Source organism: Macaca mulatta, chromosome 3 (genome assembly GCF_049350105.2).
Source record: "Macaca mulatta isolate MMU2019108-1 chromosome 3, T2T-MMU8v2.0, whole genome shotgun sequence".
NCBI lineage: Eukaryota > Metazoa > Chordata > Mammalia > Primates > Cercopithecidae > Macaca > Macaca mulatta.
The window spans coordinates 96819777-96838511 of NC_133408.1; the positions used below are offsets into that span (position 1 = coordinate 96819777).

The 18735-nt window shown below is 38.6% G+C and overlaps 1 protein-coding gene across 1 annotated transcript in view; it reads right to left on the bottom strand.

The window, feature by feature from the left end:
* Positions 1-18735, bottom strand: part of ITPRID1 (ITPR interacting domain containing 1) — a 134781-nt gene that overhangs the window by 89622 nt on the left and 26424 nt on the right. Inside the window, exons 2-3 of the mRNA XM_015133759.3 lie at positions 15976-16093; positions 362-547 (exon numbers count right to left, since the gene is read on the bottom strand). Of these exons, the coding sequence (XP_014989245.3) occupies positions 362-524 (163 nt within the window). The 5' untranslated portion in view covers positions 525-547; positions 15976-16093. The remainder of the gene's footprint in view (positions 1-361; positions 548-15975; positions 16094-18735) is intronic.

Consider the following 18735-nt stretch of genomic DNA (forward strand, 5'->3'; position numbering starts at 1 on the left):
CTGCAGGACCCAACAGATCAGAGTTTTTCAATAAAATGTTTGATGACCTGAAAGAAGCCTCATGCCCAGACCCTAAACAGCTTCAAAGTCCTGGGAACTTAGGAGGGATATCTGGAGTGGAAAGGAGCAGAGTTCATTCATTAATTGGTCTACTTCTTTCAAGGAGGTCTGTGTTCTGAATGTCTATAGCAGAAGTCAGAAGTGCCCATTTCATAAATGTTTTTGGCATCATGCCGGGAACACTGGTATATTCAAAGCCAAATACTTTTGTTCCAAAATCACCTGCCCCTGGCCAAAAGCTCCCACATCCCTCACCACTCACAGAGGAATGCTTTCAAATAGGCCTGAGGGTCCTTCTCACCCAGCATGGGGATGGTGGGACCCTGGCTTTCCTCCTCAGGGCCAGGGGGTAGCCGCTCATCCAGTGGAGCCCACATGCTCTTGGTGCACTTCAGGATGTCTCTCTTGCTCTTTTCCTTGCCTTCTTGAAGGTTGTCAGATCCTTGTGATTTCTGTGCCATCATAGGAGAGTAATTCTGCAAACTAACTTAAAAAACACACACACAAACAAATCAGACACAATGAGTTCAGCTGCTGGGCTTGGCTCAGTGAAAGGGAGAAAGAAGGCCAGAATGCCTACAGTCAGATGAACGATCCAGCTTCACAGTCATACATGAACCTGGCTCGCCCACCTGAGCCAAGCTCCCTGTCTCAGTTTGGTGAAATGCTTCCCTCTCCATGGCAAAGCAGCTGGGACGCAAGTGGCCATGTATATTACACACCTGGCGCAAAAAGTATCAGCTGCCCCCATTATTTAACTTGACCTTCATGAACATCCTGTAAAACTAGCAGAGTAAGAGCAGGACACAGCAGCTTAGCGCAGCAACAGAAATTGTTCGGTCTCCACAGACTATAAGCACCATGAAAACAAGGGCCGTTCTCTTACTCATTTATGTATCTCTAGAATTTAACTGGATTTTTGGCACATAGTAGGTGGTGAATTAACAAATATCAAACTAAAATAGCAAAGTGAGGTTTCAAACCACACTTTCTGATGCAATTACTTCCATGACATATGCTTTAATTTGAATTTGTTTATTCTTCAGGTTTAGAGAAATGACCAAATAGCCAAACACTTACTTCAGTAGCATTTCTAGGATCCCTAAACTTATGCATAATCACTGATCACATGACATGTACATCATTTCTAATCTGTTTGCAAAAGGCAAACCATTCAGATTTATTACAAATGTAAATATTTTCTTTCAAGTATAGGTGAGCATTCTAGACGCTACTGGAAGCATAATTTTCTTACCTGCTTTATATATTCAAATCCTGTCAGGTATAAATATATACAGTTATTGTTGCAATTTTAAATTACTACAAAAATTAATAATAATGATGGCTGTCAATTTTATGTTAAAAACAAACCTTTCAATTACTTAAAAATTAAAGGAAAAAATAGTTAAATCTACATTAACAGTCAATATTTTAGCCAGTTAACTTTAGGAATATCCACTGGTAGCAAATTATAAAAATTTCAATAATAATACAAGACAAAATAACGCAGATTGAATTATATTCCTAACCTTTGGAGAATTGTTTGGTATACTAGAATTCATAACATTAAACAAAATAACATTTAAAAATCTCACTGAAATTGTACTTATTTAGCTTCACATAGGTTTTGGGTCTTTCAAGGAAACAAATAAATCTCTTCAGCAGTGCCTTGTATCTTGTGAGCATGAATGATAATAACAGCATCAACACTGACAGTGCAAAATTTCATAAGAAGGAAAAACTCCAAAATTATGCTTAACAACATTCATGAAATATCAGATTCAATAAAGGACCAAAAGCTTTGAAGAAAACAATAACATATTACAGAAAACGTATTACAGAAAAATAAGATCCCCAAAATAATCTCACTCCTTCACTGACCTTGGCCGAAAGTGAGTTTCATTTAGAATGGGAGAGTTTGCACTGTGGAGGAAACAAGAAGCTATCAAGTAGCTGATAGTACTCAAATTGCTGCTTCTGTATCATAATGACAAATTTTAAGTTAGCGACTGCTTTTTCAAATGTAACACTGGAGAAATTGTTGAATTTTTAGGTAAATGTGCTGCTTTATTTGTACGTCCCCAAACTTCCATCTTATAATGAATGACATACTTGACCTCAGCCTCCCGGCCTTACACAATCAGTGAGGATATTCTCTCTGCCAGCTCTGTTGTACTTGGCCACAGAGCAGGAAGAAGGCTTGCCAAAGAAAATGGGAACCCTTGCTAAAAGCAAGGGTCAGGGACCAGTTCGTAAAGAAAACCTCTTTTGTTCCTTCTGTTTTAGTGGATGCCTTCCCAGCTGGTAAACAAATCTGCTTCTGGAAATGGATTTTCTGAAGCTTGTGTGGTCTTCCTTTGGCATTCACTCGCTTGACCCACAGAGCAGCCCTTCGGAAAGGGACACAGATCAGGCAGCATCCTGGAATTGCTCAGTGGATAGTCAGGGCACAAGTTATGGCATGTGACTGCCTGCAGACTTCTCTAATTAGTCCATCCACCCCAAGGGCCTTTGGGAACCCAGTTCTTGCTAATTCTTTGACTTGGCCCCAAGAGGAGTCCTCATTCTGGATCATGTCATTCCATGCCTGGGGAATCCAGTACTTTCTCTCTCTTCAAATCCCTTCTACTCTGATTACTATGCTGTCATTTATCCTCATGTGTATACAAAACTTCTACTCATGTGGGAAATTGCATATAGTATCACATTTAACTAAAAAAAAAGAGGATGCAAAACTGTATATGCACTAAGAACTCAATTTTGTAAAAACAAAATAAACAAATGCCTTGAAAAAGGGGGGAAAAAGTACCAAAATGTTATCAAGGTTTAAAAATTTTAAAAATAATCAAAATCAGAAAAAAAGGCTTTGTTACATTAATTCTACCTCACATTTTCTTAACTTGAGCAAATTCATCCATACATGCTCCTTTTCACTGTGAAGCTTTAGAGCCACAGTGAAATCATAAAACTTGGTGCTTTGACACTTAAAGCAGTGACAATGATTACATTATTGCCCTCTAAGTTATTTCACTTTTTGTATCTTTATGCAAACAGGTTTTCTTGCCAAACAGGTTGTTCATACTAGGAGAATACAGATCGTGTTTTATTTAGTCTCTGTTCCCCACAGATCCCAACACCTTTGACCCAAGGTAACTAATCTTTATTAGTGAATTGCTTGGTTACTTGGGAAAGGAGCATTCAGTTGGCTTTGTCAGCTTTCTTAGTTCTTATCTGGTTAAAAGAGCAAGTGTTTTCAGGTCAGATAACACTAGGATTTTAATATCAGCTCTGCTGTTTTCTGATATCTTGGGAAATTTTCAAACTTTTCTGATATTCTATTTCCTCATATCTATAATGACTATGAAATAAACACCTTATGGAATTGTTAGGAAAACTTAATGGAAAATATGTCCAAAACAATCATCACTCATATTAGTCAGTTTTCTTTCTTTTTCCTTCTCTTCTGTATGTTGCTTCTTGTCTTTATCCTGTGAGGAACTGTCAAGTAAAGAAGTATCACCAATCAATGCAATCACTTTTCTAATAGAAAATAAATTTGACCCTGTTAGTTTGTGGGTAACCTGTATTGTCTTGAAATTACTTAGTTTGGATGATTGAGAAGTAGATGTATTTGGGAGAGTGAGAATAGAGTGTTTCTGTGACCATGAGAATGTGGATTTCCCTGAGATGAGTTAGAGGTGCTTATCAGAGTCTTGAGATTCCTTCCATTATAGACTAAATTTTAAGGTTATAATTGTAGTCTGTAGCTCCAGCCTTGGCCACCATTTCTGATTAAACTCAGTGGCCAAGAAGAGAACTGCATAATGGGAGAACAGCCCGAGGCATTCTGCATCCAAATGGATTTCTAACACCGTGTCTGCATCTCATCCATGGATCCTCATTGTCATTGCCTCTGTTCAGGCCTTCCTAAGATCTCAAATAGTGTCCAGGCTTGCCTTGTTCACCTCCCTACTTAATATAGTGACTTCTCCAAGAGCAGCATTGAAGAGAAGTCTACATAGATCCATGTGTTCCATTAAGACCTGCCCCTGGCCGGGCGCGGTGGCTCAAGCCTGTAATCCCAGCACTTTGGGAGGCCGAGGCGGGTGGATCATGAGGTCAAGAGATCGAGACCATCCTGGCTAACACGGTGAAACCCCGTCTCTACTAAAAAAAATACAAAAAACTAGCCCTGGCGCGGTGGCGGGCGCCTGTAGTTCCGGCTACCGGGAGGCTGAGGCAGGAGAATGGCGTAAACCCGGGAGGCGGAGCTTGCAGTGAGCTGAGATCCGGCCACTGCACTCCAGCCTGGGCGACAGAGCGAGACTCCGTCTCAAAAAAAAAAAAAAAAAAAAAAAAAAAAAAAAGACCTGCCCCTTTCCCAATCATGATGCCATTCATGGAAGTTTATAAAGGAAGCCTCCAGAACCCCTCCTGTTCTCAGAAAAATGACTACCACAAATCTCAGTACCACTTATATTACCTACACAAACTAAGAGGCCAGTCCTGAGAGGCTGGCACTCTGAGAGAACCAACTCATCCTTCTTCCCCTGGAAGACCACAGGAGCAATCATATCATGCCGTTGGGCCATGCTCTTGTGGCAGTGAACATCACTTCATCTGGCCCAATCTTCCACCCTTCCTGGAGACTCTCCCAACACCTGTGCCCTCTGGAACTCATGCCCTGTCACCTACCAATACCCCTGCATCCTAACCTCTTCACTGAATATCCCTTCATCTTCTATCTCTAACTGAAACTGGGATATGGCTTCTCAAGCTATGGCCCTTTCATTTATTCCTTAAAAAATCTGCACTGTAGTCTTCAAGACAGTGTAAATTTCATCTATGATTTTTGTTGCTGCTTCCAAACCTTGTTTCCTCTGTCCTTTGAAGTATATGCCATCTGACTATGTAGTTATCAACATCTAGGGCATTCACCTTCATTTACTGAAAATTTTAGGATATATTTCTGTAATCTTTCTGGAAGATTTCATTATCAATGTAGATGGCTTGCCAACACCAGGTTACTCAGTTCAATGACCTGTTCACTTTCCATAATCTTTCCCTCTGCTTGATTCCTATGGTTTTACTTCACTGTAAGAGAACACTCTCCAAAATCCTAATTTCAAACATCCCCCATCACCTCTATTCTACTCATAGACTTTGTTTGGGCACCGTTTTTGTCCTCCTTACTGGATCATTCCCTTTACTTTACAATATACTTTAATGTGACTCACCTTAAATGTATCTTCCATGTGACCACCTTGAATCCCTCTCCAGCTCCTACCTTAGTTTTTAATGAAACCAGTGATGATTCCCAAATTCTCATTTCCAAATCTGGTCCAGCCTGTGAGTTTACTTCATACCAGGGTATTCCCGCTTACTTAACATTTCCACTTGAATGTCTGTACACATTTTGTACCACACTGAATTGTTTATTCTTTCCTGGACTTCTTGACCCTCCCATATACCTGCCTTTATTCTAGTGTGCTTCATCTCAGTAAACAGGGCCACTATTCAGGCAGTTGCTTATGCCAAGAACTTATAAGTCTTCCCTGATTCCTCTATTCCTTTCATTCCCACTTTAAACCACTAAAAAAAAGAAGGAGCTGATATGGTTTCGCTGTGTCCTCACCCCAATCTCATCTTGAATTATAGTTCCCATAATCCCCACATGTTGTGGGAGGGACCCGGTAGGAGGTTATTGAATCATGGAAGCAGTTACCTCCATACTGTTCTCATGATAGTGAGTGAATTCTCACGAGATCTGTTGGTTTTTTAGGGGGCTTTTCAGGGGGCTTTTCCCCATTTTGCTCTGCACTTGTCCTTGCTGCCAGCATGGGAAGAAGGACGTGTTTGATTCCCATTCCACCATGAATGTAAGTTTCCTGAGGCCTCCCCAGCCCTGTGGAACTGTGAGTCAATTAAACCTCATTCCTTTATAAATTACCCAGTCTCGAGTATTTCTTCATAGCAGTGTGAGAACTGACTAATACAGGAGCCATTAAAATATATCTCAGACCAACCACCTCCAATGCTATCAACCAGCAGAACTCGCAGTCTCACTTGTATCACAGCAAAATGCTTTCATTTGTGCTACTATCCACACCTTTCCTGCTCTTTATAACCCACTTGAGTCAGTATGCTAGTGGTCAACTTTCACTTCTTATCATTTCAGAATTTTTGGCAGCGTTTGATGTCATTAACCACATCATCTTAATGAAAATAATCATTTAACTTGGTTTTTAATATAAGCCTCTCTAAGATTTTCTCCTACCTCAAAGCTTTTTTCCTCAAGCTTTTTTGCTGATTTTCTTCTCTCTAACCTCTAAATTTTGAGTGATCTATACCTCAGTCCTAACCCCCTTATCTTTTCTGTCTACATGCCTCCCTATATGAGTGTGGCTTTAAAGGCCCCTCTGTCATCCCCATAGTTCAGTGTAAATCACTGGTAAGGTACTTTCACATTTTTTTATAAGTCTGTTACACTGTGTTCCACTTATGTTTAACCATCATGGGATTTTCTTCAAGACAGAGATCTTAGCGTTTATATCATAATTGCATGGAAAATGTACTCAATGTATATTTGTTGAATGAATGACTATTTAAATGAATACCAACAAGGAATTGAGGAATACCAAAGCCAATCTGATTATAAAATAATTAAGGACTGTTTGGTATTTAGCAGTTAGGCAACTTATCAGAAAGTACACACTAACCAGAATCAGGTACACAGTATCAGAAAATATAGCATTGTAGATATGAATTAGAAAAAGTATGAGATTATACACACACAGACACATACATGCACAGACATAGACACACAGTCAAATGTACACACACACGCACACACACACAAGCTTTCTCTGTTTTGAAGCAAAATTTTCTGAGTTATCACTTGATGCCTGCTTATTCTGTCATTTTTACAAACATTAACTGAGTAAATACCTTCTTTTACCTTCTCTTATGTGCCTCCCAACAGCTAACAAGCAGATGAAAAATCTTAATCCATTGCCAAGGAAACAAAAAAAGTAATTTATTTTTAATTAATCAGTAAATAGTTATCAATTGGCTGCATGACATTGGGCATGCAGTTTCAAGTTCTCTTGGAATATAATTTCCTTTTGCATAATTTGAGAGAATTAGACAACATGAGATAATTCCATAAGTTCATTATTCTGTTTCTAGCCTCCACATAGACTGTTTAATGTTTGGCCAATGGAGTTCACACTTTAAAGACATTTTAAAGTTGCAGTCATCAAAATAATAAATATAATGATAATAAAATTCTCCTATTACTCAAAGGTTTGGAAGATCTCTCAAAAACTCAAGCAACAAAATCAAGCCAGGAATGTCCTTCTGCTCTCCCTCCCTATCCAAGTACTAAAGTCCCACAAACACTTGTAAAGATTTTCAAATGATTCAGTGAAGTAGAGGCAGATCTTGGGGAATACAGTGTTCTGTCAACACTCTGCTGGGAGGAACAAGCAGTCTGTGATGACTTGTTCTGTGGGTGGCTTCCTCCCACCACAAAATATGTGAAGGGTGCTCACTCCTGCCATTTAGGAGCAAGCTGGATTTAAAGACAAGGCAGTTGTGCCCAAGCTGGAACCCAAAATCAGACTTCCTGGAGTTGGAATATTCATCTTTTACTGGTGAAAATAAGCAAAAGACTATTAATTTAAAGACTGTATATACTGCTTCCTGGAAACTTGAAATGACTTCAAGGCTGATAAAGTTGGATAAACTGATTCATCTACTGCTAGCCCTGTTTCAGTCCCTTTCCAACTTTAAAGAGATTTTTTTTTCTTCATGATTTCCCTCTTTATCCACCATTTCTCCTTTTGCCTTCTCAACATTTGCTTTGCTTCATTTTGGGGAGGGGGAGTGAAAGGTGAGAGGGCATCTGTGATTCACCTCTCATCTCCTATTCCAACATCCCGGCAATCTAAATTCCTTCATGGACACCATATTCTGGATGCACAGAATTACTTGTTCCAAGATGCATCATCGTCTTGACCCTACTAAATGCAGATCTTTCTATAAGCACTGACCTTGTCTTCACTAGATACTGTTTCATTAAGCTCAAATAGAACTTATTCTATAGAAACTTCTTTCTTTCTCACTCTTCACCCCTGACTCTAACCTACTTCTGACACTCACAGCAACCTGTGTAGCCCCTTATTGTAGCCTCTTCACACTCAAGTTGAGAGGCTTATTTTCACCTCTGCTTTTCCCACCAACTAAATGAACTGGAAGGCAATGACTATGACTTATTCATTTTAGTATTTGTGCTACTTAGTTCAAGACACAGATAACAGTGGATGATGAGCAATAACTGTTTAATGAATGAATGAGTACTTCTAACTCTGGACTCTGCTATCAGTACCTGGGAATTATGACTTACTTTTTTTGTAGTCTCTATCATGTCATGTCAGCACAGCATTATGCTCTAAAAGTTGCTTATAAAAGTACATTGTACAAATGAGCTATTAAATCAATAAATTCAATGACATCTACTAATTCAATTTAATTAAACACTTGAGTGTCTACTGTGTACAAACAAACTTTGGAGGAGATTACATTTGATTACAAGCAATAGTTCGTGCAAACTATATTATAAGGCAGAATGTAATATGCAGAAAGGTAAAAAGAATTGTTCTCAAATATTAAAGGAGAATGTTGTTTATTTGGGGGGGTATAAAAAAAAGCTTCTTGGAAGAGGAACCCTTGGTTTTGATCCTTGAAGATGGGATAATGGATGAATAGGCAAACTTTTCAGACAAGAAGATTGAAAGACATGTGACCTTTTACAGCATAAATTTCACCAAAGAGCTGCTAAGCAGTGGCTTTGTGATAATTAAGCATATGTTCTTTAATATTAGTTTAACAAAATAACTGGTCATCTTCTATGATGATTATTTCTTTTAAGGAAAATTTTAGTTGGGCTCTATCACACCTGCTTTCCATGTACCTTTTCTATTATCTTTAAAAATAATGGTCAACTAGGGATCTTCAACTTGATAAAAAAGATCTACAAAAAATCTGTAGCCAACATCATACTTAATGGTGAAAACTAGAAGCTGTCCCACTAAGATCAAGTACAAGTTAGAAATGCTCCCTCTTACCATACCTTTTCAACATTGTGCTGAAAATAAAATAGAACAATAGAACACAATAGAGAGCCCAGAAATAGACATAAAAATAGTCATCTGGTCTTTGACAAAGAAGCAAAGGCAGTACAGTGGTGAAAAGTTCATCTCTTTAACAAGTGATGCTATAAAAGTTGGACATCATATGCAAAAAACTAATCTAGATAAAAAACTAGTTCAAAATGGATTATAGACCTAAATGTACAATACGAAACTATAAAACTGCAAGAAGATAACACAGGAGAAAATCTACATGCCCTTGGATTTGGTGATGAACATTTAGCTATGACACCAAAGGGACAATCCATGAAGTAAAAAAGTGATATGATGATCTACATCAAAATTAAAACTTTCTGCTTTGTAAAATATAGTGTCAAGAGAAAATGAAAAGACAAGCCACAGAGTGGAAGAAAACATTTGCAAAAAAATTATCTGATAAAGAGAACTATAAACTAAAATATCCACAGAACTCTCAAAACTCAACAGTAAGAAAACACAGTCTCACTAGAAAAAGAGATAAGAGATATCTCACCAAAGAAGATACACAAATGGAAAATAGGCATATGAAAAGATACCCAATTTATCATAAAAAAATGAAAATTTAAACAACAATGAGACACCAGTAAACACCTATTAGAATGGTCAAAATACAGAACACTAAAAACACCATGCTGTCAAGGACGTGGAGCAAGAGAAACTCTCATTTACTGCTGGTAGAAATACAAAATATTAATAGTACATGACAGAGCAGGAGTATCGCCATCTTGGACAAGCACTGCCATTTTAAGTTCACCTTGATCAAAAACTGCCTAAATCCAAAGGGCATCAGCCTAATGGCTAAGGTCAGCATGACCATAAATCACAAGTAACATCTCTGACCAGAAACATTCCAAACCCCTCCCCAACCAGAGACATGCCAGCCCTGAGATAACCTTCCCCCTGGCTGGAGAGATGTTAGCCCCAAGATAACCTCCCCTACAACCCAAGACATTCCAACACTTCAATAAAATTCTCCCCTACACAGAAACATTCTAATCCTGTGATAAGCTCTCTTCTCATGAACCCTTAAATAATCTTAGTCTGGAAGAGACAGTGTTCCTGACTGAAATCATCCAGAAGCCCCTCTCAGGTTTATCTCCAAAATAAACCTGTCTTTGACTATTGAGCCACTTTTCGTGCTTCTTTCCTCTTTCTTTAACTCTTACATTTGGTGGCAAAACCTGGGACAGATTTTAGGGGTAGAAGATCTCTTGCAATCAGGGAAGCAGTGGACAGCAGCTGATTGTCCTGCTGGATCCTGAGAGTCTCTGGGAACCCACCCCATCTTGCCTCTCACTTCACTTTTTGAGCAATTTGCCTGAGGAGCACGACTAACCTGAAGGGGGCTGCAAGGCTCAGGCTGGGGCTACTCTCCAGTGAGCCCTCAAAATCCTCAAGTCTCAGGAATCCACCTCTGACTGCCCGCAATGGTTATTTTGCTATCTCCTCTCCCCCTCCCTCATCCTTCTCTATCTCTCTCTCTCTCTCTCTCTCTCTCTCTCTCTCTCTCACTATGTCTCTCTCTCTCTCTATCTCTCTGTCTCTTCCTCCTGTAGCTCTAGTCCAAGAGGCCCTTTGTCAATTCCAACTGGAACATCCAACACTGGACACTAATCCAGCCGACTGGTAAGATCTGCCCTCCCCTGGCTTTCTCGCCATACCCAGGAAAATTCAGGTCTGCCATACAGGTCCTCAGAGGACCAGTGGGACTAAGTTAGAAGAAATCTTGGAGATGCCCAGTTTCTTCTCAGCTTGATTGTCCTCTTTAGAAAGAGGATTCCAGGTTTCTGTCTTTTGTCTGGGGACACCTAGAACAAAAATAGACACCCTCAGCGACTTCTCACCTATCCACATGGATGCCAAACAATCCCACATTCCTACATCCTCTCCATTGGGCTGTCCCCTTCACAACCTTGCCAAACTTGGCTTATGCATTAGTTTTTTATTGCAACATGGCCTGATTACAATGCAACTTAGATAGTGACAGCCAATAGCCTGAAAATGGCACCTTTAACTTTCAAAGTCTCAGGAACCTTGACAACTTTATAAACAGGAATGGCAAATGGCAAGAGCTTCTCTGTATTCAGGCTTTCTTCTATCTAGATTCCAATCCTCCCTGTGTCATGCTTGCACCCCCTCATGAAATCCTTCTTCTTAATGAAAACCCTCCCTGGGTCTCTCTTTCCTCCAAAACTCCTTCCTCCAAAAACCCTTTTGACCCTGAAGATGAACTCCCTTCATATTCTCACCTTCCTGCATCCGCTCCATGCCTGTCTAAACCCTCTGCCCCAGTCATCCTTCCTGCCCCCAAGCCTTCAGCCCCAAACCTGGCTCCTCCTCTTTCTCCACCTGTTACCTCTTCAAAACCCACCTCTGCCATTCTCCTTCTCTGGGAAGTGGCTGGGGTTGAAGGCATTGCTTGCGTTCATGTCCCTTTCTCCATGTCTGATTTGTCACAGATTGAACAGTGCCTGGGATCTTTCTCAGAATATCCCTCTTGTTATTGCAGGGAATTCCTGCACATAACCCAATCCTTTAATTTCACTTAGCATGACATTTATATAAGTCTAACCTCCACCCTCACCCCTGATGAAAAAGAGTGCTCAGCTTAATTAAAAGGAATATCCAAGCTATGAGTATATTCAAAAGTCCTTTATGTTTTCCTCTTCATAAATCTTGTTTTCCTGGAAAAGGTTTTTTCCCAGTGAACTGAATTACTTTTCTCCACTCTGTCTTGCCACTCATAGTACATGTACTTCTGGTGGCCTGGGACTCCTTGGGAAAACAGAAAAGGCACCACAAATCCTGTTTTGGGAAACATCTCTGTTTTCCTTATGGAACTCCTGGAATTAGAGGTGAATAACTACCTCTCAAAATCTGTCTTTGCCTTCCAGCTATGCTTTTTTATTAGGCCCTGGAAATTGTTTTCCTGGCCCCATTCTTAAAAGGCCTCACCCAAAGGCCAATAACCCAGTTGGGAAATTAGCAAAACAAACAAACAAACAACAACAAAAACATAAACTACTGGGTATTTTTCTGGTTGTCTGTGTGGCTATATATGTGTTATGTGTGCAATCTGTATTTTAAAAGCTCTAATTAATTGGCCTAAGAAAAATAAGTGCTTAAATCAAATATTTTTAAGGAAAGAGTAAAAGCTGTGGGACCTTTCAGTTCACATGACCTTAATCTTTAAAACTTACTGCTATAGTAAGATTAGAAATGTCTTAAGAGTTGCTAGCATACATTTTTGCTTGCATATATTATTCAAGCTGTTCCATACTTATCTCTGTCAAATACTATAAGGTGTCAAAATTTGGCATAGAGGCTACAAAACTATAACTCAGCCCAAACAATAATCTTTGTTTGTGTAACTTTTTAATAAATGAAATGTTAATATTGGTTTAACGAAGATAGCTACATCTTGAACTATTTAGTAAAATATCCTAACTTCTAATCTTATAGCCTTAGGCAGTCTAGTCCACAGACATGAAGGAAGTTTGTTTTGGGAAAGAATTGTTATCACTGTTGATATTAAAGAAGAGAATTTATATAAAAAGAATCTTACATGGCAAATTCTTGCCCTAAAGTAAATTAACTGGTTGTTTAAAGAAAGGGGTGTTTACAAGTCAAAAATCTGAGGCATGTCAGAGATTGTGTAAGTCATAAAATATTTATAAAAGGGAATTTATGCAAGAAGTGTTGTACAATTTAAAACGGCTTTAACCTCCTGAATGCTAACTGTTAGCTATATAACTTGTGTGACTTGCAGCTAAGTAAGACCTGGGACACGTGGGGTTAAATGCTAGAATAAGTCAGACCTTATCTGCACTTCTGTCTAGGTCCTAGGCTCTTTATCTAGTACATAATTAAATCGCAAGCTTACCAACAAAAGTAAAGGTCCCTAGAAGTTAATAGTGTAACATATATTTAAGACTATTGAAAAAACAATTTACACATACTTTTGGTAAGAAGATTATAAGGAGGCATGAGAATGTTGATTTTTACCTACATTAAAAGGTTAAAGAATTGTTTTAAGTTGAGTAAAATAAAAATGAAGGTTTAAGCAAGTTTCGGAAGGTTAACTGTAAAGCAAATTCTGTGTGTAAACATTTTGGCTAAAGCTGAAAGGGTATCATCCAATTTTTCTGTAAATTGAGCATTAAAAAAAAAAAGCACAATGGGTTTCTCTTAAAGCACTAACTTGCTCTTTAACAAAAATGATAAAGGGTTAAAAAGGGTCTATACAAATCTTACCATATGGTCAAACATTAAAATTGGGTAAATAGGTCTACAAGGTTTTACTAAAAATTGAGTTTAATATTAACAGCACACTAATATAAAGGTAAAATTTTGGCTTGTTATAAAATCATACAGGAAGCATTGTCAAATATAAAATGGTATTCGACTTTCTTTGGGTTATGTTTGTATAAATATGTTATTGGTATGTGCTCCAAAGTATGACAGACTCCTATAATTCTGATATATCTTAGTGTATGTTATCAGTAATAATTACAATTGTTATGTTAAAATTGTTGTGTGCCACAATGGTACCAGATATCCTTGTAACTTTAACTATGGCTACCCTAAAACTTTTTGTCATCCATAAACAATTGTTGTCTTGTTTTGGTCCTCCTTTAGAAAGTGGTTTTATAATCAGCTATAAAGCTGTAACAGGTGCTCTTGAATGCAGGTTTCTGATAACTTTGGAGATTGTGACATCAGAATAGAGGAAAAACATTCAGGACTCTTGAAGAGCTAAAATGTTCATTAATATTATGCAGAACAGGAATTAACTGCATAAACTGCACCAATAGGAGACTTGAGTGATCTTTTTGACATTTTGCTTAAAATATTACTAATCTTTTGTTTTGCTTTTCAAAGTCAAATAAACTTTTCTTTTGAGCTATTGACAGCTTTTAGCAATTTAGTATACTCCCATGAACAAAATTTGGAGCATACTTGTTTCTCTCTACCTGATTTTCTCTAGAATTTGGAAACTATCTGTGAGTATTCTTAAGTTATGACAACATAGTTATTTGCATAAGTGGAGTAAGAATCTGTTTTCTTTTGTAACAGGACACCATTGGAAAAACTGGTTATTTTTACCAAGGCTTTGACTGGAATGGTGTGCTTTCCTTTAAGGAATCAAACTTCACTTATGAAGGCAATAAAGCCCTTGGAAAACCAGCCTCATATTTTGTGTACACAGTCCCTGTACATGGTTTCTGATCTGTGGTAAGTAAATAACGTCACTTTCTGACAGGCCGGGAACCCCAAGTTATCTTGGAACCTCAAAAGGCGAGGAATTCACCCAACTCATAGGTATTTGATGGTACAAATCCATGGCTGGGCTGGGCTTTAAAAAGGTCTTATCTCATCTCTGGAAGAAAGTTCCATCAAAGCCAATTTAAAAGGCTTATGTAACAAATAATCATTCTTTCTGTACTGTATGCAAACAATTAATCCAAGTATAATAAAGCAATCCAGTCCTACCATGATTTATCTTTTAATAAAAATGGGAAATTGGAGAGAGAAAATTGTGTTTCAAAAACTATAGCACACCTGTTGTTAAATTCTAGTCTTGACTAATGTTTTTTAATTTTTATTATTTTTTACAGTTTAAATTCAATTCTAATTTTTCTGGCTACAAGTTTCTGAAGTAAGCTGTGTCCTAAAGTCCTATGAACTGAAAACTAGACATTTCAGCAGGCGCTGCCTCTAAGCCCCCAACCATCACAGGAGGAAATCTCTTCACTGCTGGCACTGACAACTAATAACTGAGGGTGCCTAGAATCTTTCACCCCCATGTCTAGTAAGTCCATGGAACCCAGGGATCATGGCCATTTCATAGACAACTACCCAACAACATCTACAGATGGTGTTACTCCTACAGTCAATCTGAGACCAGAAAACTCTCCATCCCCTCATCAGCAGGAAGTAGCTAGAAAGAACACACCATCCCTCGTCCTTTTTATAACTACGGGGTCTGGATTGACAGAGCAGGAGCATCACCATCTTGTACAAGCACTGCCATTTTAAGTTTGCTTCGATAAAAAACTGCCTAAATCCAAAGGGCATTAGCCTAATGGCTGAGGTCAGCATGACCATAAACCACAAATAACATCTTTGACCAGAAATATTCCAAACCCCTCCCTGACCAGATACATGCCAGCCCCGAGATAACTTGCCCACTGGCCAGAGAAATGTCAGCCCCAAGATAACCTCCCCTTCAACCAGAGACATTCCAGCACTTCAATAAACTTCTCCCGCATACAGAAACATTCTGAGCCTGTGATAAGCTGTCTCACCCTGAACCCTTAAATAACCTTAGTCTATAAGAGAAAGTGCACCCAACCAAAATCAGCCAGAAGCTCCTCTCAGGTTTATCTCCAAAATAAACCTGTCTTTGACTGTCGAACTGTTTTTTGTGCTTCTTTCCTCTTTTTCACTCTTACAGTACAGGCACTTTGGAAGACAGTTTGGTGGTTTCTTACAAAACTAAGCTCACCTTTAACATACGATCTATCAGTTGTGCTCTTTGGTATTTACCCAGAGAGTTGAAAATTTATGCCCTGCCAAGTGCGGTGCCTCACATCTGTAATCCCAGCACTGTGGAGGATTAATAGATTGCCTGAGCTTAGGAGTTCAAGACAAGCATGGGCAACATGGTGAAACCCCATTTCTACAAAAAATACAAAAATTAGCCAGGTGTGGTGGTACATACCTGTAGTTCCAGCTACTTGGGAGGCTGTGTTGGGAGGATCACTTGAGCCTGGAAGGTTGAGGCTGCAGTGAGCCAAGATGGCACCACTGCACTCCAGCCTGGGCAACAGAGCAAGACCCTGTCTCAAAAAAACAAAAACAAAAACAAAACGTATGTTCACACATAAAATTGCACATTGATGTTTATAGCAGTTTTGTTAATAACTGTCAAAACTTGGAAGCAACCAAGATGTCCTTCAGTAGGTGAATGGATACATAAACTGGTACATCCAAATAATGGGATATTACTGAATGTGAAAAAGAAATGAGCTCTCAAGCCATGAAAAAGACATGGAGGTGCCGTAAGTGCATACTACTAAGTGAAAAGCAGTCTGAAAAGGCTACATATTTCATGATTCCCATTATATTACTTTCTTAAAAATGGCAAAATTATAGAGATGGGGAAAAATCAGTAGTTGCTGAAGGTTAGGGGAGAGAGGAATGAATAGGGAGAGCATGAGGGATTTTTTGGCAGTGAAACTATTCTTTATAATACTATAGTAGTGAATACATTCAATTTCCTGAGCATTTGTTCTGAGGACTAAGCTCTGATTTTTTTTATCTTGCCCAAATTCCTAACTAAATGTCCACATAAAATTCTGTACATAGATATATATAGTAGCTTTACCCATAATAGTACAAACCTGATATTAAAAAACCCCAGAGGTAAATGGTTAAACAAACTGGAACACTCCTATCTTGGAATACTACTCAGCAATAGAAAGGAACAAATGAGTGATACATGTAAGGCTGTGGACTCTATTGTGTGTCCCTCAGATTCATATGTTAAAGCCCTAATTCCCGATGTGACTATATTTGGCCTTTACACAAGTAATCAAAATTAAATGAGGTCCTAAAGGTAGGGTCCTGATCAGATAGGATTAGTGTCTTTATAAGAAGAGACACCAGAGAGCATGTGCTCTCTGTCTCTCCACCATGTGACAACAGAGAAAGAAGGCAGTCATCTGCAAGACAAGCCCTCACCAGAAGCTGAATTGCTGGCATCTTCGACTGGGACTTTTAGCTTCCATAACTGTTAGAAAACACATTTCTATTGTTTAAGCTACCCAGTCTATGGTATTTTGTTATGGCAGCCCAGGCAGACTAAGATATGCAGCAAGTCAGATGAATCTCCAGAGAATTTGAGTGAAAAAATCCAATCCCAAAAAGTCACCTATTATATGATTTCATTCATGTAACATTATTAAAATGACAAAATCGTAGAAAAGAAGAATAGATTAGTGGTTGCCAGGGGTTAAGAAGAAGATGGGGCAAGAGGGAAGAGGTATGGTTATTAAAGAGCAACACGGCCGGGCGCGGTGGCTCAAGCCTGTAATCCCAGCACTTTGGGAGGCCGAGACGGGCGGATCACGAGTTCAGGAGATAGAGACCATCCTGGCTAACACGGTGAAACCCCGTCTCTACTAAAATACAAAAAAAAAATTAGCTGGGCGAGGTGGCGGGCGCCTGTAGTCCCAGCTACTCGGGAGGCTGAGGCAGGAGAATGGCGTGAACCCGGGAGGCGGAGCTTGCAGTGAGCTGAGATCCGGCCGCTGCACTCCAGCCTGGGCAACAGAGCCAGACTCCGTCTCAAAAAAAAAAATAAATAAATAAATAAATAAAGAGCAACACTAGACATCCTGTGGTGATGGAAATATTCTTATTTGATTGTATTAATGTCAATATCCTGATTGTGATATTACACTGCAGTTTTGAAAGACGTTACCATTGGGGGAAACTAGGTAAAATGTACACATGATTTATGTATTATTTCTTACAACTCCATGTGAAACTACAGTTATTTCTAAATTTAAAGCTCAAAAAAATACAAAACAAAACAAAAATTAGGTAGAGTTCTAAAAACAATAAATCAAAATGAATTCCAATAGTGTTAAGGACTTAATGTGAAAAAATAAAATAATAATAGTCCTAGAATACAATATTCATAAATGTTTTTCTAATCATGAAATGATGAAGGTCTATGTAAAATGACATCAAAGCCAATGAAGGGAACTCATGATGAATTATTTAACCAGATAACGATTTAAATTTTACAGTAGCAAAAATGATAAACAGGTTACAATATTTAGAAAATAAAAAGGACTGTAAAAATATTTGCAATATATATAACATTAAACATTTTCATATTCTTCATGTAAAAAATGAAATTAAAAACCAGTAAGAAGAAGACACATAGAAGTAGAAGCAATGTAATGTTTGGGTAATTGAAAAATAAAAAATCTATGAATGACTAAAAAATGTTAATATGATGAGCCTTATTGATATTCAAGGAAACGAAAAATAAAAGAACAATGAGTTATCATATTAAGACTCTCAGATTAGAATTTCTTAGAGTGAAAACATCTAGATCAGGAGTCCTCAGTCCCTGGGCCAACCAGTCTGTGGCTTGTTTGGAACCAGGCTACAAAGCAGGAGGTGAGTAGCAGTCGACCAAGTGAACGTTCATCTGTATTTACAGCTGCTCCCCATTGCTCACATTACTGCCTGAGATCCGCTTCCCATCTCATCAGCAGTGGTGGCATCAGATTCTCACAGAAGCACAAACCATATTGTGAACTGCACATGTGAGGGATCTAGGTTGTGAGCTCCTTATGAGAATCTAATGCCTGATGATCTGTTGCTATCTCCCATCACCACCAGAAGGGACCCTCTAGTTGCAGGAAAACAAGCTCAGGGCTCTCACTGATTCTACATTATGGTG